General features: G+C 33.8%; 7 protein-coding genes and 3 pseudogenes across 10 annotated transcripts, besides 1 other annotated feature; 2 read left to right on the top strand and 8 right to left on the bottom strand.

The window, feature by feature from the left end:
* Window positions 1–5,130: part of a mobile genetic element that runs on past the window's edge.
* Window positions 661–1,088, bottom strand: TVAGG3_1080350 (annotated as a pseudogene). The gene has a single exon. A coding segment is annotated over exon 1 (428 nt).
* TVAGG3_1080340 (uncharacterized protein) lies at window positions 3,096–3,497 on the bottom strand (the record flags this gene model as incomplete). Its single annotated transcript, XM_051256656.1, has 1 exon — window positions 3,096–3,497. One exon carries the CDS (start codon window positions 3,495–3,497, stop codon window positions 3,096–3,098), a length of 402 nt encoding a protein of 133 aa, XP_051076124.1.
* TVAGG3_1080330 (uncharacterized protein) lies at window positions 4,391–4,603 on the bottom strand (the record flags this gene model as incomplete). Its single annotated transcript, XM_051256655.1, has 1 exon — window positions 4,391–4,603. The coding sequence occupies one exon, from the start codon at window positions 4,601–4,603 to the stop codon at window positions 4,391–4,393; it is 213 nt and encodes a 70-aa protein (XP_051076123.1).
* Window positions 5,131–5,132: 2 nt separating the features above from the next.
* On the top strand, window positions 5,133–5,508 carry TVAGG3_1080310 (annotated as a pseudogene). Its single transcript has one exon. A coding segment is annotated over exon 1 (376 nt).
* A 698-nt stretch (window positions 5,509–6,206) lies between these two features.
* TVAGG3_1080300 (leucine-rich repeats (6 copies)-containing protein) lies at window positions 6,207–10,020 on the bottom strand (the record flags this gene model as incomplete). The annotated part of the gene is made up of 1 exon (XM_001303019.2): window positions 7,129–9,975. One exon carries the CDS (start codon window positions 9,973–9,975, stop codon window positions 7,129–7,131), a length of 2,847 nt encoding a protein of 948 aa, XP_001303020.1.
* A 527-nt stretch (window positions 10,021–10,547) lies between these two features.
* On the bottom strand, window positions 10,548–13,288 carry TVAGG3_1080290 (annotated as a pseudogene). Its single transcript has one exon — window positions 10,622–13,278. A coding segment is annotated over exon 1 (2,657 nt).
* A 927-nt stretch (window positions 13,289–14,215) lies between these two features.
* On the top strand, window positions 14,216–15,326 carry TVAGG3_1080280 (uncharacterized protein; the record flags this gene model as incomplete). Its single annotated transcript, XM_001303021.1, has 1 exon — window positions 14,234–15,289. The coding sequence occupies one exon, from the start codon at window positions 14,234–14,236 to the stop codon at window positions 15,287–15,289; it is 1,056 nt and encodes a 351-aa protein (XP_001303022.1).
* Window positions 15,327–16,372: 1,046 nt separating this feature from the next.
* TVAGG3_1080270 (spectrin binding) lies at window positions 16,373–18,109 on the bottom strand (the record flags this gene model as incomplete). Its single annotated transcript, XM_001303023.1, has 1 exon — window positions 16,373–18,109. The coding sequence occupies one exon, from the start codon at window positions 18,107–18,109 to the stop codon at window positions 16,373–16,375; it is 1,737 nt and encodes a 578-aa protein (XP_001303024.1).
* Window positions 18,110–22,515: 4,406 nt separating this feature from the next.
* On the bottom strand, window positions 22,516–23,169 carry TVAGG3_1080260 (vesicle docking involved in exocytosis; the record flags this gene model as incomplete). Its single annotated transcript, XM_051256654.1, has 1 exon — window positions 22,516–23,169. One exon carries the CDS (start codon window positions 23,167–23,169, stop codon window positions 22,516–22,518), a length of 654 nt encoding a protein of 217 aa, XP_051076122.1.
* A 400-nt stretch (window positions 23,170–23,569) lies between these two features.
* Window positions 23,570–23,995, bottom strand: TVAGG3_1080250 (uncharacterized protein; the record flags this gene model as incomplete). Its single annotated transcript, XM_051256653.1, has 1 exon — window positions 23,570–23,995. A coding segment is annotated over one exon (426 nt), but the record flags the coding sequence as incomplete, so codon positions are not given.
* Between the last annotated feature and the right edge of the window lie 389 nt (window positions 23,996–24,384).

Genomic DNA, 24,384 nt, shown 5'->3' with positions numbered 1-24,384 from the left:
ATCTGACACATAAATGACTTCACTAATGACTTCACTAACGACTTCACTAATGAAAAATAAACGTTCTCACTAACGTTCCCACTAATGTTCTCATTTACAAAAGTATTGCAGCGCTTCCCATTGCTGTGCTTCACACAATAGTTCATATTCTTCAGTATCGCTGCTGTCACTCCAATCGTCAGAGTCAAAGTCACTGTCAAAATAAATGTTAGTAAGTTTTGACAAAGCTAATGAAACACGCTTACCGTTTGTATCTATTGCTTTTATATATCTCCCATTATGTTTGTTGTCATAAACGCTCAAACTAACTTTACCCTTTCTCCCTCGTATCTGATAGAATGTATTTTCACGAGGAACGAAGAACAAATTCTTGAACTCATGACCGTTGTAGTTTGTTATCTCAATAGTTTTCGTCATTTATATAAAAATAAAATAAAAAATAAAATAAAAAATTAATGATATCACCACCCTCACACGTATGAAAACATAGCACAAAAATAAATTTAGGGTAGAAGGTTAGATCTAACCTCATTTCTACCCTCATTTCTACCCTGTTGAATTCATTGCTTTATAACTCTCTTCCTTGGTTTCTTTTTAGTTGCTTTCTTCACGTCTGTCTCCAACTTGACTGTCTTTCTTCTTCGTCCGTAATGATACCAGTTACTTCCACCAGTCAATGGGTCAAATGGTCTTTCGTAAGGGTTTCCATACATTCCATAAGGTCCGTATGGAAGAACTACTAGTGGAGAAGAAACATTTTCTTTAGTTCCATCGACTCTATTTAAATGCATTGTTTTACCTTTCATCTGGTCATTAAAGTCTTTTGCGTGTTTTGCAAACTCATCGTCCTTTCCTAAAGCATTTTCTGACTCAGTCGCAACCAAATTGGATGCTTTATTTATGAGCCCTATTTTATTTAATCTTAACTTCTTTGCAACCCAGCCTCCAATCTTCCCTTTATTTGCATCTAATGTCTTCGAAACCCTTCCTCCACTCATTTTATTTACTGCGTCATAAGCTCCAAGTGCTTTTGCTCCAAATGCTAATGCTTTTGTTCCCATTGCGCCTAAAGCTGCCCAAGCTACCATTTACACCATATTAAAATCATCTCTCTTCAATATTATCTCATAAAAGTTCTCGTTACTGGAGAAAGTCAATGAAAACATAAGCGTTCTCACGGGCTTCGCCCTCACCGCTTTGCGGTCTATCTAACTTCTTTCTTATCTCATCTATTCTCAATAAAATATCTGAACAATTGCTAACATCTTCTACAACAGTTATTTCATCATGAATGACCTTCAAGAACAAGCTCATTTAATATGCAATTAAAATCATCTCAATAATGAGTCCATCCTTTCCATCTTTAGGTAGCACAACATCTTTCATTGAAGAAGGTTCGACAAGTCTTATGTTAAACTTACTGACAAAGTTTGTTATACTATAATGCTTCGGTGGCGAATACATGTAGTTTGAAAGACATAATATAGATTCTTCAGCAAATTCACTTATACTGGATTTTATAACAATGTTCTCACGAGACCAAACGCCACCAATTGACAATCTTGTAAGCAATCCTGCTGAGCCTTCAACTGTAAACGTCGATGGTAACATTCCACGAAGGTCATCTATTGACATCTTTGAGTCACTGAATTTAAATATTTTCTTAAAGCAATCGTCATTATCTAACCATGCAATAGCTTTGAAGTTTTCATTCGAATATACATCTGCTTCATTAAATGTAAAACCTGACTTCTTTGCAGAGATGACTTTAAAATCTATTGAGTTTGTTTCAAAATTATATGCTATGGTAACTTCTGAAGGTAATGGATGCCCTTCCGCAGTCAGTTGTTCTCTCACTACCGTTTGAAGCTTTGTGTTAAAAACTTTCATGTCATCTCCTGTGTCTAGGTTCACATACACAGCAACAGGGAAACTATCTTGCTTCTTTGTTTCATCATTATATCTCAAAACATTAAAGTTCTTCAATAATATTGTTCTTCCTGCTGGAATACTTCGAACCTGTCTGATTTCAATAGCTTTCTCACCTCCTACATACTCTACCCAGTGTCTTGGATATTCATAAGTATACTGACTTTCTTGAATTTTGGTTGGTTTCATCATAACATGTTCATAGTATATCTTTATACTCTTGTCAGTTAGACTCGGTGCTATGTTCTGAATATTTCTGACTTGCATTTTTAATGGAGATAAAATGAAGCATTTAATACATGATGTAGATGAAGACATGAATGAAACTACAGACAAACTTAACTCTTCTCTTATTCTTCCTTTCAGCAAAGATTATGAATTCTGTTCAAATGGTGTGTATTTCTATTGTGGAAAGATGGGTTCAGGTAAGACATTTAACCTCATTCGTCATATACTCATAACAGAACGTTTAGGAAATGACTCATATTATGACCAAATCATTATATCAGCAACTTCAGACTCTATGGACTCAACAGCGAAAACATTTATGTCAAAAGTTCAAGCCTCTGTCGTTAAAGTTCCAGACAGTGAACTCATTGAATTTCTTCAACGTTACATTCGACGTAAGAGGAAATATTATGCCATCGTTGAATTTATACAGTCAGGAATGCAAAAGACTTCTGAGGAGATGGAAAGAATTATTGACAAACACCACTTACGTCAGTACTCAGGAGTTTACGATATGAAACGACTGACAAACTACATTCTGTCAAAACTTTCAAAATACCCCTTCAAAAAATATCCTTCAAACACTCTGCTCGTTTGTGACGACTTCGCCGGAAAAGGTTTAGTGTCAAAACCAGACTCACCATTAGCTAACATCATAACTAAAGTCAGACATTACCATTTAACTGTAGCAATACTTATGCAAACATGGAGGTTTTTAGCTTTAAACATAAAACGTCTCATAACTGACTTCATTATCTTTCAAGGTTTCTCACGCTATGATATTGAACTCATTTGAAACAGTCAGGTATAACATTACCTTTTGAAGAAATTTGGGAAGCATATAAGTCTCTCATCTCTCCTCGTTCATACCTTGAGATTCATATCATGACTAATACCATTAAAGTCAAAAATATTCCATGGAAACGACCAACATTGTTTTAAAGTTTAACCTTCAATTGACTGATGGTAAACAAATTCCATGCATCTCTGTCGCCATTTCTGTTAATATTTTTGCTGTCATTCATATCATCCACTTCCCCATCCGTTAGCTTTTGAGGATATGCGTTAGAATAGCTGTTCTTAAATGAAGGCTTTTCACCTTTGAGAGCATAAACTCTATAACTTTCTGCATACTTTATGTTTGAACCTCCTGAGCCATCATTGACATAAATTTTTATAGGCTTCCACCCTTTGTTCATGTTCCTGCTTCTTCCCTTAGCTCTTTTGTTCAGTAGTTCTACATCTTTATACACAGCACCTGTCTCAGTGAATTCAACAATATTTTCATTCGTTAGCTTTACATTCAAACCCTTGTCGAGTATATTGTTCATTTCATACATATAAAAGGTTTTTATTCTATATGAAATGAGAAGCAAATCCATCTTAGCTGGTGCCGTTAATGTTCCAATTGAACCAACATCAAATGTTGACTCACGAACGACAAACAATATTGTCATAAAGAACTATAGTTCAGAGTGTTTGAAAGAAAAAGAACCAGAACTGAAATCCGTGAATTTAAACTCAGCTTCAAACGCTAACGCTACATCAGATGTTAAGTTAGAGTATCCACCACTGGACAAATTCTTTCAAGAGAAGCCAACGACAACCCTTACACAAATGTTCAAACAAATCCTTCAGATAACGTAGACCATTACCTTCTTCAGTTATACCAAACAATTTTACTCAAAGACGATAAGAAGCTTTTGACAAATCTTATAAGCAAGAACCAAATAATTCTAACAAAGGAGGACCTTGAAAATGTTATCTCACGAATAACAGGGAAACAATGTGTCATTGACTATCTCGACCCTGAAATCGAATGCTGTGGTCAAACTCCACTATTCATGAAAATAGGTAACATCCGCATCATTGAAACACCAGGAACTACAGGAGTTGAGTTTAAGTATAAATATTCGAACGAGTATACAAAACTATCTACTTACTATAAGCTTTGTTTGAAATATGTTTTAGTAAATTAAAGCAGTCAGGACCTTCGGTCTTGGCGCTTTGTGCCGTCAGTCAAAAAAATTTCAAGTTAGCAATTTGTAATATCTATCCAAAACTTCTTCAACAGTATCGAACTCATCTTCATAATGCAAACCTAATCTTATTGACTTGGTGCAGTTTTCACTAACACAATATTTTTCTGTTCTCTTGACTGACATAACTAACTCATTTGTTTCATCAAACAGCAACAACCAAAGTTCATGACCTAATACATAACATTCATACTTTATATTTTTAGCTCTGAGTTCTCTTGTAAGCTGTTGCATTTAATATTTTCTAAAAAGTCAACTTCAACAGTCATTCGCACTGGTGCCTTCAGTTCTACAGGCTCTCCTTGAAAGTCAACAAGTCTGAATTGCATGTCTTTCAAATTATGAGGACTAATGCGAACCCATTTACCTAAATGAGTTGCTATGACAGGAACGTTTGGAATGAACATTGAATTGACTGCATAACAGAAAGACTTATATTCTACTGAACCTTTACTATTAACTCCTGAAATACCTGTGACATTAGCTATTTTAGACTCAATGTACAAACAATTACCATAACATACGTATGGAACAGATTTCATCTCAATCGTTTTGTCAACACTTTTCAAAGGAAATGTCATATGGTATGCACCCAAAAGAAGTTGTACTCTATGACTCATTCGTGTTATCTTAAACTCCTTCGCATAACTGAACTTCAAAACTCCTGCAATAAGTTTAACATTCATTAAGTTTTCTTCGTTCTCCTTGTTTATTGTAGTATTTATGAGCGCATTTAACACTCCAGCTAATGTTTCCATCTTATATCTACATTATTGTGAAATCTTATTTCGTGCTTTCTTTCCATCTATTTCAAACTCCATGAATCTGTTTCGTCAGTTATAACGAATGAAGCAATAGTATTAAAGTCAACAACTCTGAAAGCAAGCGCTTCATTCTGAAGACCTAAGTTTGTTTGTAGCTTTACTGTGAGAAAGATACGCTAGCTAAACAGTATCTTTGGCTTTCCAGCCAATTACTGATAAGCCCAACCTACAAAGCTGGTTTTTCAAGCCATTTACGATTATTCTTCCAGTAAAATCTGGAATTTTTCCACTAAAAAGCGTTCTTAATTACGAATTCCCTCTTCCGCAGGTCATTGAATTGATTTACCGTTGATGTAATGATGTATAGCCACTCCCAATGTCCAGACGTCCAACGCCTTAATTTCATGCAAAAATTGTCGCTGCTTTTTGGGATATGTTTTATATTGGTTTGATGTCGATTCTTTTTGCTTCTGCTGTTGGTTTATACTTATACTATTTCTGTATGAAGATGAAACCTCCAATTACCAATCTTTATTTATAATGTTTGAATTGTTTATTTAAACTACTCTAGTACATAATTTTTAAATACTACTTATTTACTTTTCTAAACCTATAATATCCATATAATCATTACCAAATTTAAGTTAATATAAATATAAATAATCATATGTGAGGAGAATAATCATCAATCAATAGAAAGAATAAAACTTCGATCCATGCACATAAGAAAATAGAAATGATCTAGAACTTAATCTAAATAAACGATATAAGCTCATTTAATCATTATAGTATTACTTATATCATGGACTACCACAAACAAAAGAAATGAGTGGAAACATCAACATATTATAAAGGATTAGTGTAAACATATAATAATCATTTTTATAACAACAAAATAATTAAATGACGTTTAATAGACGGAATTTTGTAGGCCAAGACCTTTTGCATAAGATGTTTGGTGTCTAAAGTGTTCGACGGTGGTAATGTCAAAAAGTTCGATATACCACTATTCCCTTTTGTTACTATTACCCCATAAAATTTTGATCCTGGATAAAGATGCCGAACAATATCGGTATTCCCGAGGAAAAATACACTCCAAACAAATTAAAATCTTCTTCTCATCATATATTGTTAACTTGCCTTGAGCCATTTGTTTTCAGTAAATGCGCACGGATGATCTCGACAATTTATTTGAAGAAATGAATATTTGGATGAACAAAATGCAACTGACTTGAATGCATATTTTCGCCAATATACTCAATATTTTCAGGAAAATTGATGATTCTTGAGTTCAAAAATCCACTGTGATTTACAGTTTTCAATGATGATAAATCTAATTCCAAAAGACTGCAATGTGCGAATGAATAATTTCCAACAATTTTTATAGCAACATTTGAATTGAAATTAATTAATCTTTGGCAATATTCAAAACAATAATCTGGGATTGTTCCATTGTAATCTATTATTGTAACATTTTTAAGTGATGGACATTTATTGAAAGAAAGAATACCAAAATACCTAATTTCTTTAATGTAAACATTCAGCAAGTTTTGACAGTTATAAAATGAGTAATCATTGAGATAAACAGAACAATTTAAATTCACTGTTTTAAGATTTTTAATAGTCGAAAAAGCATAATATTCTGTGTTCTTTATATATGTGTATTCATTTGCCTCAATTGATTCAAGGTTTACAAATTGAATAAAACAATGTCGAGGAATTGTCTCAATGGTTGTCCCAGGAAGTATTATCTTTTTTATTGTTTTGGGGATATTACTCAGTACACCTGAAATTGTATGAAATGAGTCTGGTATCATAAATGTTTCTAATTTTGGGCATATATCAAATGCTGTAGAATCGATGTAAGAAATATTTGAATCTCTCTCAAAAATAACTTCAGTTAATTGAAAGCAATACATAAATGCATAAACGACGTTGATTTTTTTTTCAACATATAAGGTCGATGAAAAAATGAGCGTTTTTAAAAAACCGCCGTTTGAGAGGAAAATTGAGAGCCCCGATGTATACTTTTTGACATTGTCAAAAACTTTGAAAGGACCAAAAAAATTTTAGTGTCAGAAAGTTTACAAATGTATACTTTCTGACAAACAGACTCTCAGAAAGTACTCAAACTGAAGTTTTTAATTTCCGCACTTTTTTTGGCGACCTTATTTACAACTAGATGGTATTTTTATTTTTTCTATGATACTATTGGAAAATGTGAAATTTTCGATTGACTGAACTCGAGAATTTTGTTCAAACTCAATTGAATATAATGTAAATGCCGAAAATGCTCGAGACCCAACCATATTACATGATGATCGAATGGCAATACTTCTTAAGTTCGATTGGAAAAATGATTGGTCTCCAATTGTTAACAACTCTGAACCTTTATCAAATATAATAGAAGGAATACTGCAACCATAAAATGATTGGAATTCTAAATATTTGCATTTTGCAGGAATATTAATAGTATTTAATATGGTACATCGATAAAATCCTTTCCTATCAATTAATTCTAAATTGGAGTTTTCGGCAAAAACAAGTTCTTGAATTCCACTGCTTTCAAATGTTCCTTGTCCAATGGCTTTGCATGTTGAAGGGATGTAAATGATTTTCAATTGTTGGCATTCTTTGAAAGTTTCATCCCCAATAAATATTAAATCTTTTGGAAGAGATACATTTTCGAGTTTTTTGCATGAGGAAAATAATCCTTTACTTAAATTCAAAATTATTAAGTTATGTTCGAAAGTAGCATTGATTAAATAATTATTGTGGGAAAAAGCTTCATCTCCAATAAATTCACAATTTTCTGGAATTGATATATTTGATACGGATATATATGCAAAACTCATATTCCCAATATATTTTAGATTAGTTGGTAATGTAACATGCATCAGACCAGACGAATTAAATGCATAATCTCCAATTGATTTCAAATTATGCAAATAATCTAATGATGTAATACTTGTAAATGAAAATGCGTAATTTCCAATTATTTCTAGAGAATTTTCTTGAGTAAAACTTATACTACTGAGTGATCGTCTAAAGTAAAATGCATAATCAGCAATTATTATGGTTTCTCTTTTGAGATAAAGAATTGGAATCGATGGAACACTCCATAGCAGAATGGAAAAGTTTTTATTATATATACATGCATAATTTGATGCATAATATGATGAATAATATTTATTATTTGGAGATATGAAATATTGGGAGAGATTGATTTCATAGAATGTTTCATTATTAAGGACATTGTCAGATGTATTCCCAATTGAAACTGTTATCAAACTAGATATGTTAGAAAATGCTCCAGGACCAATAAACTCAACTTCATTAACATAACCTATAAAAATACTATATATTAATGTGCAATTGTTAAATGAAAATGCTTCAAATTTTCTGATATAATTCAGAGATATATATGCATAATAAATTGAACTTTTTGAAGCAGTATCTTGTCTTGTTTGAGATTGAGTAATATATTGCAAAATGCGGCAATTTTCAAATGCAGAAATTCCGATTTTTTCTATTGAAGTTGGTAAAATGATTGACGAAATTGTGCAATTGGCAAATGTCTCATCTTCAATTTCTGATATATTTTGGACATTATAAAAGTATATATTTGTAATTGTCGAATTATAAAAACAACATTTTCCAATGTAACTCAAATTATGATTAATTGAAATATAATTCGAGATGTTTGCTCTTTCAAATGCCGATTCCATAAGAACTAATTTTTCTGAAGCCGAAATTATTATTAAGTTAATTTCAGAATTTTGAAAAGTATATTTTTCGATTATCATAACTTGACCATTAAAATACAAACTTGAGTTAATTTTACATCCATAAAATGCTTCTGATTCTATCATCGTTAAGGAATTATGATCAAGAATTTGAAAACTTTGAATATTTTGATTAAAAAAGCACCTTTTGCATATCTTCACTGTACCTTGTTTAATAGTTACCCTACTTATTCCATTCAAAGAGCTAATGGCATAATTATTTCGAGTATCATATACTATTCCATTTACAATCGAATATTTTCCGTTCGTTGGAATAGAATCTACACGAGTAAGTGTATTTATGCTATGATTCAGAAATGCAGTTTCACACATATTATTAATATTTGGCAAACGCCTATAATAATCTATACCACTATGTTGCTGTATAATGTAATATAATTCAGTAAAATCATTGCTATACAGAAAAGAATTTTCTATAACATATTTTTTTGAATTTAATGAAATCGATTCGATGCTCAAACATCCACTGAATGTGTTGATTGAGATGGAAGTGGATGAGTCAAGGATTCCTATGAAAGTCAAGGATTGACAATGACTAAAAACATCATTATCAACAATACAATTATATGGAAAAAGAAATTCAGAAATTGAAGTATATGAGAATGATTCATATCCGATATATTTTTGCGTATTTGTGTTTTCTCCAAATATAACGCTCTGTAATTTTTGGCATTTATAAAATGACTGATTCTGTATCGATGTTACTGTGGATGGAATCGTAATTGTATAAAGACCACTCAATGAAAAAGATAAAATTCCAAGTGTTGAAATATTTGAAGTTCGTTCGAAATTTACACCAAACATATCTGTATTTGCAAAGGCAAATTGTTCAATAGTAGTTACAGTTGAAGGAATCGTGAAAATTTGCATTTTAGCTGAGGTTGTTTTCTTTGGCATAACTCTAATCAATACTGTTGTGTTCTTAGAATACAAGTTCATATCAGAATCATTATAAAAGTTAGGGTTATTTTGCGATACTGTGATGGATTGCAAGTTTTCACAATTCAATGTTGCAGAGCTACTGAAATATTCTAAGAATTCTGATATATAAATTGTTTCTGGTTTTGTGAATCCTTGGAATGCATAACTTTCGATGCGTTTGACATCTTTTTTAATTTTTATATTTTTAACTCGATATCTGTATCCAATAAAATCAGTTCTTTGGACAATTTTTGGACTACTGATTGACAGTTCTTGAATGTCACCCATATAACTCAATCCAAAACCTAGAACACAATAAAAATTCAGCAAAATCATAAATTGATTTTCAATTCAAATTTGTCAAGAATTCGATTATTCGAATTCTCGCTCTTATTGAGCTAATTTATCAAAAAATCAAAACTTTATTTTAAATATCAACATTTTGAATGACTTGTAAAACTCATTGAAAAGTTGAGAAGGATGTAAAATCTGATAGTTAATTTATACGAGTATTTTATAGTTTACTGGCCTGTCTTCAAATTTTGTATGAAAATAAATGTTGCAAATTGGCAAAATTTAAATTAAAAAAAATATCAAAAGTGTTCAAAATATCACACATAGAAATCATGGAGAATATAAAACTCTTAATTAATTGATGGTTGAAAATTTTTATGAATTTCTGTATATGATTTTGTTAATTCCCAGTATTTATTGGTAATATTACTAAATTAATTACTGATGACTCTTATAATTCACTGTTTTGTTTAAGAGTAAAATGTGATACAAAGATCAATCAAAAACTAAAGCAATGAGTCTGAGATATTTAATCTATTTATTGCTAAGAGGATGAAGGTTATGTAGATTAAATCAAAATAGTTAGATTTAAATTAGAAATTTTTTTACTAAAAAAAATAAAATAAAATAGCGAAAGTCATCATTCGCGGCTAACATTTCCTAATTCGTTATCAGAGAATGTGTTATTAGAAACTGCAGGGGAAGCATCCAAATCTATGTGGATACCATAGTACTTATGTCCGATGATTTCATTCTTTGTAATCTTATGATCACCGCTAACTACGTCGATACCGACTCCGCCATTGTTTGTGATCTTGTTGCTCATGATGTCACCAGTTCCTCCGCAAATGTACAAGCCTACCTCTGAGAAGTCATCAATTGTGTTGTTGACAACGTGTAATTTAGTGTCAGCCCAAACAGCGCATGTACCATTTGAGAAATGAGATCCAGTGATTTCACAGTTGTATCCTTCAGAAGATTTGATGGCGACAGACTTAGAGTTCTTGAGTTCGCACTCCTTAACGAACAATGTTGAGTCTTTCTCGCACTGGAGATGGATTGTGTTCTCTTCGAACTGGCAGTTCTTTGCGCCAGACTTGCAGTCCTTTCCTGTGACTGAGAAGCCAATTTCGCACTTCTTGAATGATGTTGTTGCGACAGAAGCAATTGCCTTTGTTGAGTAAATACCAAGCTTGCAATCGGAAATTGTTGTTCCACGGACATCTCCTGTTGCTTCTGTAATGTGAACACCGTATTCGGAGTTAGAGATTGTGAGATCGTTTGCGGAAACATCGGATTTCTCAGCGATGACTAAGCCGCAGACTTTGTTTGATTTGATCTCACCACCTCTTACAGAAACAAATGAGTTGTGGAATTCAATACCATGGTAGTTGTTCTCGCAGGAATTGATGTTGTTGAATGTGATCTTCTCAGAGTTCTTAATGATGATGCCACTAGCTCTGTTCTGTGAGAATGATGACTGCTGGCAATCAACCTTTCTTGCGTTATTCAACAACAAACCGTACTGGTAGTTGGACTTGAGATCGAGTTCCTTAAGGAATGCGCCGGAATTCCTGACAAGAACACCAACTTTCTGGCCGTTTGTTACTTGGAGGCCTTCGACTCTTGCGTTGCAGTCGCCATCAACGAACAAACCACTGTCTGTGCAGTTTGTCATTGTGCAGCTGTTGACTGTCAATGAGCCGCCTGTATGGACTTGCAAGCCGCTGTACTTGATGTTCCTGAAGTTGGAGGAAGAAATGGAAAGGAATGCTTCGTTTCCGAATACGATGGCTCCTGTGCCTTCAAGGTTCTCGAATTTGCCGCCTTGGACAGTGACTCTTGATCTTTCCATGGCGCAAAGACCGTTTCCGATGCCAGAGAATGTGTCCTCCTGTGAGAGAACGTTGGCATGGCAGAAGCAGATAACCATGGCATCAGAGTATGTATCCATGAAACGATTGGATTTCATTAAGATGGAAGAACCATCAGAAACTTCGAGGCATGTCTTGCCTTCTTGATTGTATTCCTGTGGAGTGTAAGAGAGGAAGCAAGGAATGCGGAAATGCCTGTTTCGCGGCAATCTGTAATCTCGCAATCGATGAGTGAAATGCGCTTTGACTCTGATGAGATGAGGAAGCCATGTGCACCGACGTTGTTGACCTTAACGCTCTTGAAAACGGCAGAGCAGTTGTCAATAAGATGAACGGCGTCTTTACGGATATCTTGGAAGTTTGAATCCTTGATTGTTGTAGCAGCGCGAGCCTTAACAATAAGTCCGTTGTTTCCAGCACCCTTGAATGTGCAGCCAAGGAACTGTGAAACGGAATTTCCGCCAAGGTTAACGATTGATGATGACTGGCCTTCGAATGTGCAGCCATCGAATGTAGCCTGAGAATTGCCGACTAAGTTTGCTGTTGACATGAACTTGGCAGAGAAATTGCAGTTCTTGAAGTAAACAGAGCCAGCATTAGCGTTGAGAGCACGAGAGGCTTGTGATTCGTGCTGAAGGAATGTGATATTTGTGAATGTTGCGCCTTCTGCCTTGATAGAAATTGTATCCTTTGCACCATCTGATACAATTCTGCAGTTTCCTTCACCAAAGAGATGGACTTTCTTTGTAATTGTAAGGGATTCCTCGTAAACACCTTCTGGAATGACGATAGAATCGCCTTCATTAGCCTGATCAATGATGGAGTTGATAGATTTCATAACCTTTGTGCCCTGTGTGCCCTCTGGTGGTGCTGTAACCTGTGGAACCTCGATTTCAACGAGAATGTCATGTGGAACATCACCTGACATTTGAGTATTTGTGAAATTCTCGGCTGGGAGAGATTTAATTTCGGGATTCTCCTCTGGTGTTGGAGGAGGATTGTATTTAAGCTCAGCTTGTGGCGGAATTTCTTTCTTTGAATCAGATGATGGTTGTTCATTGTAGTTGGCAGAACTAGAAGGAGCTGTCTTGGCGGCAGGCGGTGGAGTTTCTGCCTTTGGTGGTACCTGTTGTGGTGGTGGAGATGCTGAAACTGGTGGAGCAGCAGCAGGAGTAGATACTGCTGGAGCTGGAGCTGGCTCTGGAGCTGCTGGTGTTGCAGGTGGTGGTGAGGCGACGATTGGTGTTATTTTCGGTGGAGTAATGTTGACTGGTGGCTGTGCAGCACCTGGTGATTGAGGTCTGTTAATCTGTGGAATGTTTGGAGGAGCAAATCCGGTCGGTGGAACGATGGGTTTCACTGGTGGGGGAATGTTTGTTCTTGGAGGAACGAATCCTGGTGCGCCGGGTGGGTGATTAGACATCAAATTTTTTATTTTTCAAATTTCATTGCCTCAAAATTATGTCAATTTAAAGTTCCATTTTTAATGGATAATGTGCATTAGCACTATATGTAGATTGTATTTAACGAAGAATCTTGGCTGGATTTTAATATGTTTGGCTGTCATTTTATCTGAAAATGGCCATTTCATTGGATAAATTGAGAAGAATAATAACTCCTTTGATCTATATCATATCTATATTCAGTACAATATCATTTCCCTTAATTTGATCCCAATGAAATAAGGTATGATATGATTCTAATTTAATCCCGGCAGTAGTTATAAAATTTGTATGGATAGCTTGTTTAATTCTGGAGATGGCCTATCGTGGGATATTTTGTGAAAATTCTTTAACAATCTCTTCAGATCTTCTTTTAACTAAACAGTTTAGCATTACTTCAAAATATCACATTAATCTTTGCAATCAAAATAGTTGAAATCTCACCATTCAATTCAAGCACATGATTCTATGTCAAAATCCTCACCATAGAAAGAGATATTGAATATATGTGTGTTTTTATGATATATTATCAAATAGATATACATTCTCTAGATTTTTTGCAAAAATCTTTCTTATTTATAACAGATCACTCATCCAGAACCTATTTGCCTTTCTAATATTAATGTGTTGTACTACCTTTAGTTGATTTATTACGTTCGTCAATTTTGGGATGCGAGCCTTCAAGAAATTAGAAGATAAATATGCACGCATTGTAATATATGACTTGAATAGAATGGTTTTATAATCTCCCAGATCCAAAATCAACTTTTCGGAAGCGATTGAATTGATAATGTTCGACTTTACTTGAATTTGCATCACTTTTTTGACAAATAATCTTTTTCGAAAGTTATATATTATTATATAAGATAACATTTACAGTGCCTTCTCAAAAATTTGAAAAATTGAAATAGCAAAAAAAAATACTGTAAAAAATTAATGAGTGAAATTGCGGAACTCGCTGATTTTACTAAGAAGAATGTAATTCATCAAACAAATTATGAAAATGTCATCTACAAGACTACCTGCACGATATTCGGTGAAAAGAACTCTGTGCAGGGCGAGTGCCAATTTACTCATAGTAAACTGATGTTTGTACCCAAAGCATCGAAAAACATGTGGTTAGCGCTTATCCCCTGGCAAGGTATTCTGAAAATGACACAAGCAACTCGTAGATCTTTGGAAAAAGGAGTTCAATTACAACTTCAAAATGAAAAGACGATCATGATTACACAAATGAAGGATAGAGATATATTTTGGTCCTATGTACTTCTTCTTACTGATGCAGTTAAATCTGAAAAACCATCATTCGGACTTATTCATCGTGATGAAACCGAAGTTATGCGTAAGCTTACACTACTGAGAGCTCCTCATACATACGAAGAGCAAATACCAGGTAACATCGCTGATATTATGAAGCTTGTTAAGAGTTCAGAATTATGGTCGGAATTCTTTAAGGTCTGTGAGTGTTCTGATGTCGTTATTGGTAAATGGAACAAGACAAAAGATGGTATTTCACGTTTAATCCAGTTTAAGCAGCCTCTTTTCCAATCTGTTCTCGTTCAATCAACTTATACTCTTATGAAATCAGGAGATACGTTCACCCTTGAATTATTCATGTCTTACTCGCGCTCAGCTCTTCAAGGATTTCTTCATATACCTGTTCAATTCTATTTCAAGAAAACAGATAAGGATATAATGTTCAGATACGCTTACTCTCTTGACTGGATCAAGGAAACATGGGATAGGGAGTTCATTGAAGCTGCTGTTGCTCGTCATATCAAGATGGTTTACTTTTTCATTAAATCTAAGATTACAAACACAGAATTTAAGGAAGGTTTGTTCGAAGGACAATGGAGGAAACATCAATCTTACGTTATTGTCATATTAACTTTGATTATTTCCATATTAATTGTAATTTTCTCGCCAAAGAAGATTAATTGGTATAATGTTCTGGCGGGGTTCGTCGCGTTGTTCTTCTATTTCATTCTATAAATTGTTTTTAATTCTAAAAAAACTGTTATTCGTTTAATTTTCATTAATTTTTCTTCAAAGTAGATTCCAAATAGCTCCAGCTGATATAAAAATAACAAACAATAATATTTATAATGAAAAACATCTTATATAAAAATTTATAAAAATATAATTTGGAATCATTGATCTTATCTAATAAGACCTGATGAGTGTAATTGAGATAGATACAAATCCTTTTCCTTGATCAAGTTTTTAACAATTTTAATTTTTGAATGTAATTCTTCAATATATTTAGCTTGTTCTTCGCATTCTTTGATTTTATTTTCGAGTAAGCTTCTATCTGTTGCTTTCAATGCATTCTCTATCTCTTCAATATCAGGATCTGTTTGAATATCGTCGAAATATGGTTTTTGAGCTTCTTCTTGCTTGTTTTCAACAAAGTGTTTGAAATCCCAAAGAACTTTTTCGATTGTTCCTTGCTTGCAATTTGCAATATCAGTAATTGTTCCTTTATCTATTGGAAATTTGATTTTTCGTAATACCTTTGCATTGAGTGTATTCCAATTATATATTTTAGTGTCAACTTTTAGTCCTTCATTATAATTAAATAGATCAACTGCTTTCGGATAAAAATGTGCGCAAAATTTCAGCCTTAAAACGCCATCACTGAAGTCTTTGAAAGATTCTTTTTCTTCCATGATAGAGGATATCATCAATCCATTTCAATAACTCTTCAAGTTGAAATTCTTCCATTCTCTATAAAATTAATAAATACATCAGGGTCTAGTTACTTAAAAATCAGGGGCATATGCAAATACATTCTTCAGGCATTAGATCCTGATTTTTGACAATTGCTACATGCGTGGAGATAATTCTGATCCCTTTAAATGAATATGTCTGCGACCATTTCTAATAATTTTGAAATTACATTTTTTCTGATTCTTTTTCAAAAATGTTTTCCAATGCTAAAAATCCGGCAAAGCAAATGGCTATTCCTTCATTTGTGAAGCCGATATTAAAACTAAAGATAAAGTAATTATAAAATGTAGATTCCCAAAATTTGTTCTAAGAATAATATGATTTAATAAATAACAAAATAATACTTTATTTCTTTATTGATTCTAATATATCTAAAACAGGCCTTGCGAGTTCTTTTGTCCACGTTTGATGTATAATTTTTGCAGCATTTCTTCCAGTTGAATCTGTTAGTTGTATGTCTGGATTATAAGCTGCTAATTCGGTCATAACATCCAATGAATAAGACATAATTGCGTAAGAAAGTGGAAAGTTTGAAGAGGAGTCTCTGATATTTGGATCAGCTCCATTTTTGAGAAGAATGTGAACAGAATGAGCATTACTGATTTTTGTAGCATCTATCAATGGAGTAGACCCGAAAGAGCATTTAGCATCAATTTTTGCCTCTTTTGAAATTAATAATTTGATGATTGTGGGATATTTGACCGCAAAATGAAGTGCAGTTTTTCCTCTTAAGTCAATTGCATTTACATCAACATTGTTATCTAAGAGGTACTTGCAGGCATCAATATTGCCTAAACTAGCAGCCATCATCAGTAAATTCATTTTTGAAGAATCAAAACTTTGAATTCCGACTCCAAATTCAGCTACCAATTTAAACATTTCGATGTTTTGTTTTCTCAAAATGCATTCCATCAAACCATCATGTTTGTGCCATCTCTTGTAAGCTCCTTTCTGTAGAAATGCTTTCATAATGTCAATGAGGTCATTAATAACCAGTAATTTGAGATTTTGGTATTGATTTCTTGACATGTCATAACCGTTTTCTAAAATAAAATAAATTAATTCTGATTTAACACTTGAAATTGCCGGAAGCATTACATCTCTTCCACTTGTATCGATAGCATTAATATCTGCTCCAGCATCCAGTAGCAACTTGAAAATTGGTGTGCATCCATTCTTTGCTGCAAAGAAAATTGGTGTCAAATTATTTTTTGTCCTTTCATTTACATTGGCACCTTTTTCTATAAGTACTCTAACAATATCTTCATTGTACCCACTTGCTGCAAGAATGATTGGTGGTTTTTCATCACTATTATGTGCATTGACATCAGCACCTTCTTGTATCAAGTCGTAAAACAGCTTCGTATTGTGGTATCTGATTGTATCAGTTAATAAAGGTTTTTTGCCAATTTTCTGGGAAATTAAATCAACCATTTCTGTTCTGTAATGCATCATCGCGTAATGTAATTTATCTTCATTGTATACTATAACATCTTTGCATTGATTTATGATGTCATTATTCCCACCACAAATGGCATTCGTCGCTGTACTATCGTCAACTTTAACTTTATATGTCAACAATAAATTAAAAATGTTCACGGCACCGAGATAAGCAGCTACATTCACAATGGAAAATACACCTTGGAAGAGTGGGTCCAGGGAAATTAATTCTTTGGATTTAATGTATTTGTCTATCATCTTTGCTGAGATTTCTGAGACATTATCCCATAAAAGTGCGTGTTGAACTGAATTTGGGGGATAAAGCTCGAGTATTTCTTCTAATGTCTTGTTTTGGGAATCTTTGGATTTGATAATATTGCGCTTAATAAGAATAGAGTTCAATGGGGTCTTACTTGATTCATGGGTATAAATTCTCTTTTCTAATGCAAGTTGAACGATCGTGGAAAGGTTCAAAAGTATTTTGGGACGATATATTGATGCTTGAAATGCAGTATCATATACTATATCTGCATTCCCTGGTTTTTTATTAATAAAATTTTGAATTTTCTCAAGACAAGTTTCCATGTTCTCATTTGTACAGCTCCATATCATGTCCTCTACTTCAAATAAATCTGTGTCCATGGTAATTGAGCTTGCAAAGTTGAAAAAATTAAAAAATAGATTTTTGTCACTTTTTAGATGATAGCCGATGTTCACTCTCAAAATTTGACTTTACATTTTTTATTGTTTCATTTCATTTCATGAAGTTAGCATCGATAAAGTGACGGATGTTAATATCGAATTCATTGATAGGTTTTGTCTCTATGAAGGAGATATTATAAATAGAGTCGTAAAAAAAAGATCAGAAATCCAACTTCTGATTCCTAAATTCTCTGATCGTTTAATGCGCATCCAATAATATTTGATAGTTAAGTCTTAAAAGAATGATAGTTAACAAGGTTATTATATGTTTTTAGAGAATATTTCTATTTGATTATGTTAATGAATAAGATATTCAAATTTAAAATTATTATCTTAGAAATAGTTAAGAAAGTTACCTCTTAGATTGTCATTATATCATTGAAAGAAAAATCAAATTAAAATAAACAAAATTAATTACAATCTATACTATCAATTTCAAGCATTACATTATTCTGCATATCTATGTAAATAATATTATTGTAAGAAGAGTTCAAGACTCCATATTAATATCACATGTGCTTTGATTGTTTTCATAAAATACATGATAGTTTAAATGATTTTATCTCCTCATCTAAAAAGATTCATTTAAAAAATCCTAGTGAAATATGTACCTATAGATATATGAGTATAACTTGTATAATTACACTGAATGCTATCATATATGTTTTCGTGAAAAAATGAAATTCAAATACCACAAAATACAAATGTACATGAAGTCTCAATTAGCAAAAATGATAAGAAGAAAATCATGTTTAGTATAAGTTTTCTGTCGTCTAACATTCTTCTGTGTTTAATTTCAACATTATAAAGGTATTAAAATAACTTTGAATTTATTTTTTTTAGTAAAAAAATTAAAAATATAGAGAAAGTAAAATATAAAAAAGAGATGAAGAAGAGATATTAAAAATTACTTAAGTTTTACGATGACTCTCTTCATGCATTCCACGCATTCCGCCGCATTTCTTGCTTCGACAGGCAATCTCAAAGAAAGGAATGCCCATCCTCCAAATGGTTCTCTAAACAAGATAAACCACATGAAAGAAGTCCTTGTTTTAGAAGCAGGAACAGGGAAATTCTGGAATCTGTTCCTCCCATCAATCCCAAAACGCACTGTGGCTGTGGAACTTCTTTTGTTGGTATCTTTACCTTGAGGAATTCCTTTGATTGGTTGTATGCCAATGGTTTATCTCCGCAAAGGCAGAAACAGATGAAGGAAACGTCATCAGGAACTCTGTCAAGGAAGACATTTGGAGAAAGAACATTAACAATTGCGTTCTCACAGAGATTTGCCTTCTTATCTGTGATGCAGTCCGCAATTGAAAGATCTGTTCGAAATGCAGCGATGTACAACTGGTGGTCCTTGTTTCCGGTGACTTTAACGCGAAGAATTGAATGCTCCGGAGCACTAGTGATTCCGAAATACTGTGTAAAAACAGTACTTAACGGTGTTGGTGCGCATATTGGAAGAGAATGTGGTAACTGGGTCAGGGCAGCTGCTACACCTGCTTCGTATTGTAAAACATGTCTTACGGCGGCATGTGGAGACTGTGGAGTGATAAAACCGTCAGCATTTGAATTTGGAAGGAAAACAAAGCCTGGATTGTAGCGGATTGCGGCGGTAGATACGACAGCATTGGCAACGACTGTAAATACGGCGCTTGGTTCGAAATTAACTTTAATGCGTTGTACAGGAGTTAATAAAACCTCTTTTTTACGAGTTTTGATATCGAAACGATACGGCGAGCCTTTCTTGTAGTTGTTTCCTTTCTCAAAGGAATCCCAGATCGTAAGGAAGCCGCCATTCTTGCATAAGGATTGTAATGTCGTAATATCTTGAGTATTGATTGCAATAAATATCTGAGAAACGCCTTTCTTTATGAGGAGCGATGGATCAATACGTATTGACTGCGTAAATGTTTTGAATGACAAAACTGGGTGATGTCCTGAGTGGCTGACGCCATTCTCGCTTCTATTATCTGCATCGACGATCGTGGTGGAGTTGTCGCCTTTATTGTATAAGATCGCTGATAGTTGGAATGGTATCGGATATGGCAAAGCGTTTGCACGTGATTCAATCAGTGGTGGACGAAGAACAACGGGTTCATCTGGTTCGAATGTGATATAATGTGGATTCTGAAATGCTGTTGATGTTGAATTTGGTGGAGGATTTGTTTCTTTGAAGGAAGCAAAGACCTTAATACTGCAGTTTTCGCCACCTTTGTTAATATCTGGAATAAGAGGAATATTTACTTCTGCTCCAAATGGATGAATCATAGGATCAAAAGCGGTATGTGCAATTTGAGTATCATTGCCTAAACTTTCATCGTAAACGTCAAGATAAATACGAGCTCCACGAACTGTGTTAATAAGGAATGTTTCGTTCCACTTCGGATTTAGATTGCTTTTGATTGTTGATGTCTTGCAAAGATAAACCTTAATCGGTCCATCAACGTAAAGCTTGACATATGGATCTGAAGTCTTCAGGTCTGCAATGGGCACATTGTTGGCCGAAATGACAGTGAATTTGAGCGACATATTTTTCAACTATGAGGTGAAATTGCGAACTTTACAAAGAAAAATAAAAAAAGTTTATTCCGACGATAATTCAACAAAGAGAAAAAAAAATCGTATCATTTAAGGAGAAGTAGAAAACAAAACTACCGTCGCTTATGAAAGCTATTTCTGAGTAAAAATATCCATAATTTGATTTTTTATTCAGGTTTTTTCCAAATTCTCTTTTTAGACAAAATAAAATGGTCAGATCTTAATGATGCTTTAAGTCAAGTTAAATACTGTGAGTTTTCCGAATAAATCAAGCATTTTTTTTATTTGTAAAATTTAATGAAGAAGTTTGATATCTTTCCCAAAATTTCAGGCGATTATTCGAGGAAATCTACATTCAGTGGGATTGTTTCTCTAATTTGTATCTTTCTTATTGCGATATTTTTAATTTATGATATCTATATTTTTATTAAAACACCATTCAAGCAAAAAATATACGTTGATGAAAAGACTACCAGAAAATAACAAAATATTAGACTGGAAGAAGATCCCCACTCTTCCAATTACTTTATCAATCACGTTTCCAAGTTTATCATGCCAATACCTTACTGTAAATGTATACGATCATAACAAAGACATACAGCAAGAAGCAAAAATAGCTACAAATTATCAAAGTGATCCATTATCGATGATAAAATTTTTAAGAGCTTCAAATATCAAAACAACAGAATGCGGATCATGCTATGGAGCATCAAATGGATGCTGCAATTCATGTAAAGAAGTATTAGACGCTTTCCAAAAAATTGAAAAAAGTCATCCTCCAACGGCCATGATTCAACAATGCAGGAATACGTTTTCTGATGCAGATTCACTCATAAATGATAGTTGTACTCTTGGCATTACACTGACTGTCCCTCATACTCATGGCAGTTTTTTCATTACTATTGGCCAAAACACAACTAATACATCAGCAGACTATTTAGGAGTTCCTAAGGAAAATCTGAACTTTACACACTCATTTGACTTCTTTTCGATGGGAGGAGGCTATCATCCTGCGCAAATTTTACAAAATTATATGAAAGTTCAAAAAGAATACGGAAGATATAAAGCAATGTATTACATTAGAGCTACACGTATTCTTAACGATTATGATACTCAATACAGTCTTTCTGTAACAAGTTATGATAGATATCGTGATGAATCATCCGATAAATTGCCTGGTGTTTTCATCAATTATGATATATCGCCCCTTATCCTTCAATACGTTCTTGATCGACCAATTTATCAAATAATAATTGACATGATGGCCATAATTGGAGGTATATTTGCCTTTGGCCTCCTAATTGATAATATCTACTTAGCATCGACGTTACAATCAAGTCAAATTGTTTAATAACAAGAAAAAAAATTTGAAAATGCCAAACAATTCATAGATATATTTTTGATCTTTCCTGGTTAATTCTATTTCATTTGTTTGTTAGTATAAAGTGTATATTAATTGTAATTGAATTTCATTTTTAAATTAGGTTCGAACAATGTGAAAACCATTAAGATCTAATGATGTAAAATTTGAAAATAAACTCATAACTTAGACAAATCGTGTTGACATGAAAAATATTGAAAAAATATTTTGATTAAAGCTTTCGTTATAAAGTAATCATATAAGTTTATTTAAAAGGTTATCTTTTCAATGAAATATAAAGATTTTTAAATGAGATATTTAATAAAAATATGTACAAAAGTCTTTTATTTAAGAAGAAAACCATATTGAATGAGAGAGAAGATAAAAACTGAAATATTTTTAGTATAAGAAAACATTTCTCTTTTTGTTGTTAATATAAATTTTATAAGTGAATTGGTTTCCATCCTGGAATTGCGAATCCGATGGACTCGAAGAATTCTCTGGAGGAGAACATGTTTGTTGTGCAAACAGAGAACTTTGCCGGTCCTTTGATCGCGAGTCTTCTTAATGAGTTAAGTTCGGAGTGCGTGCAGCCGCCAACAAAGAAAACAATGTATGTTCCGTTCTCTTGTGGTGTTCCGCTTTGGTATGTTTCGAAGGAATCTCCGATTACTTTTTGAACAGATGGGAAATCTTTTTTAACGATGCTTTCGACGTATCTTATTGAAAGAGGAGCGTATCCTAAGTAGCTCATGGCTGCTTCATCGCCGTTCTTGTCAAAGTCTGGATTATATAATCTAAATGGTTTTACGAAATTGGACCATTTAACAAGCGCTTTGTCAAGCATTCCGCAATCACAAAGTCTCATTAGGTATGGAACTTGCTGAATTCCATGATTGAAGCAAATTTGTTGGACAAATTTTGGAAAATCTGGGACATTTCCTCTGAGCATTGTTTCAAGGCAAAGCATTCTAGCTTCTTCACGTAAATCGCCGCCAACTTCAAGCATTTCTGAGACAATTGTATGTAAACTTGGATTTCCTGTCAAAACATCGGCTTCTGCGTTGATATTTAAAAATACTAGAAAGACGGTCATCCTCTCTTGTAGATTCTTCGGCAATGTTTAACTGTGATCTTGAATGTCTTATTATCTAAGGTAATTGAGCGGTGTTTTCTAAAGTTTCCCGACCATTATCGTTGCAAATTCTCTGTCGCCTTCTTTGTAAGGGCACAGATAAGCTTCATTCTTGAAAGCAATCCATGCAGAATTCCAATCATCTGAATGGTTACCTGATTGCGAAATTGATGCTTGAAAAAGAGGTCCACTAGAGGGACGATACCAAGTAATAAATTCCTAATCGCTGAAAAACTGAACCATGCCTGGCATTAAATTTTCCGAATTATTCGGCATTAAAATTCCCTTCGTAGTTATTTTGGTAATGCATGGTGTGAATTAAATCAGTATTTCTGTTGATATAAGAGATGCACAGTCTGTTTCACTGTGAGAAGAAATCATGTATCTGCTGACTTGGCAGACGCATTCTGAGAATTACGCATGTAAGAAAAATAAATTCGGACCAATTCCTGCAGTAGAGCACGCTTTTCTGCATAGGCGTGCCTTCGACCTTCAATATGATGATCAACCAGAGATACTCAATATTGTCGCCTTGTACACTTGTAAGCATGGTATTGAGCTCACATAAAACACCTTCTGCGAATGACGTAGAATCACAGTGTCGTATCACCTCCCTAGAAAGATTATGCAACTCCATCAATGACTTTGGCAAGCTGACATAATTGACATAACGTGCTTTGGTGCATGCTCGCTGTATAGTGCCCTCTGGTGGTGCGTAACCTGCGGAGTCATATCGCGTCAAGAGTGTGAACAAGTTCTGAAGAATGTCATGTGGTATACCTACAACCTGCGAGTTATAGAGTACAAGATTTTGCAGAGAGTCTCTCGGTCTTGTGCGCTATCCATCCATTTTATACTCAGAATTTTTCTATTGGTTCGTATCTGGAAACCTCCTCTTTGAAGAAGTGTAGTGGAAAGCGCGTAGGATTGTTCATTTAAAGCTCATCTGTATGCCGCGGAACTTATATCGGATATGCATTGTTCGAGAACACGATGAGTAAGGCCTGGTTGGGGATTAGCCTACCCAAACTGAATATTTCTTCGATGTGGCGAGATGATTTTCACTTTATATGAATGGAGAAGCTTGAGTCTTGGTCTGAACACGGTACGGTGGAGTTCCATGTCGCTAGCCTTTGGTGGTTAAACCTGGTTTGATTAGCGAGATGGATGGGATTT

Source organism: Trichomonas vaginalis, assembly GCF_026262505.1.
Source record: "Trichomonas vaginalis G3 chromosome Unknown ctg_146, whole genome shotgun sequence".
In the NCBI taxonomy this organism is placed as follows: domain Eukaryota; phylum Parabasalia; order Trichomonadida; family Trichomonadidae; genus Trichomonas; species Trichomonas vaginalis.
The sequence above is the reverse complement of the archived record's forward strand: the minus strand, read 5'-3'. Positions and strand labels throughout refer to the sequence as shown.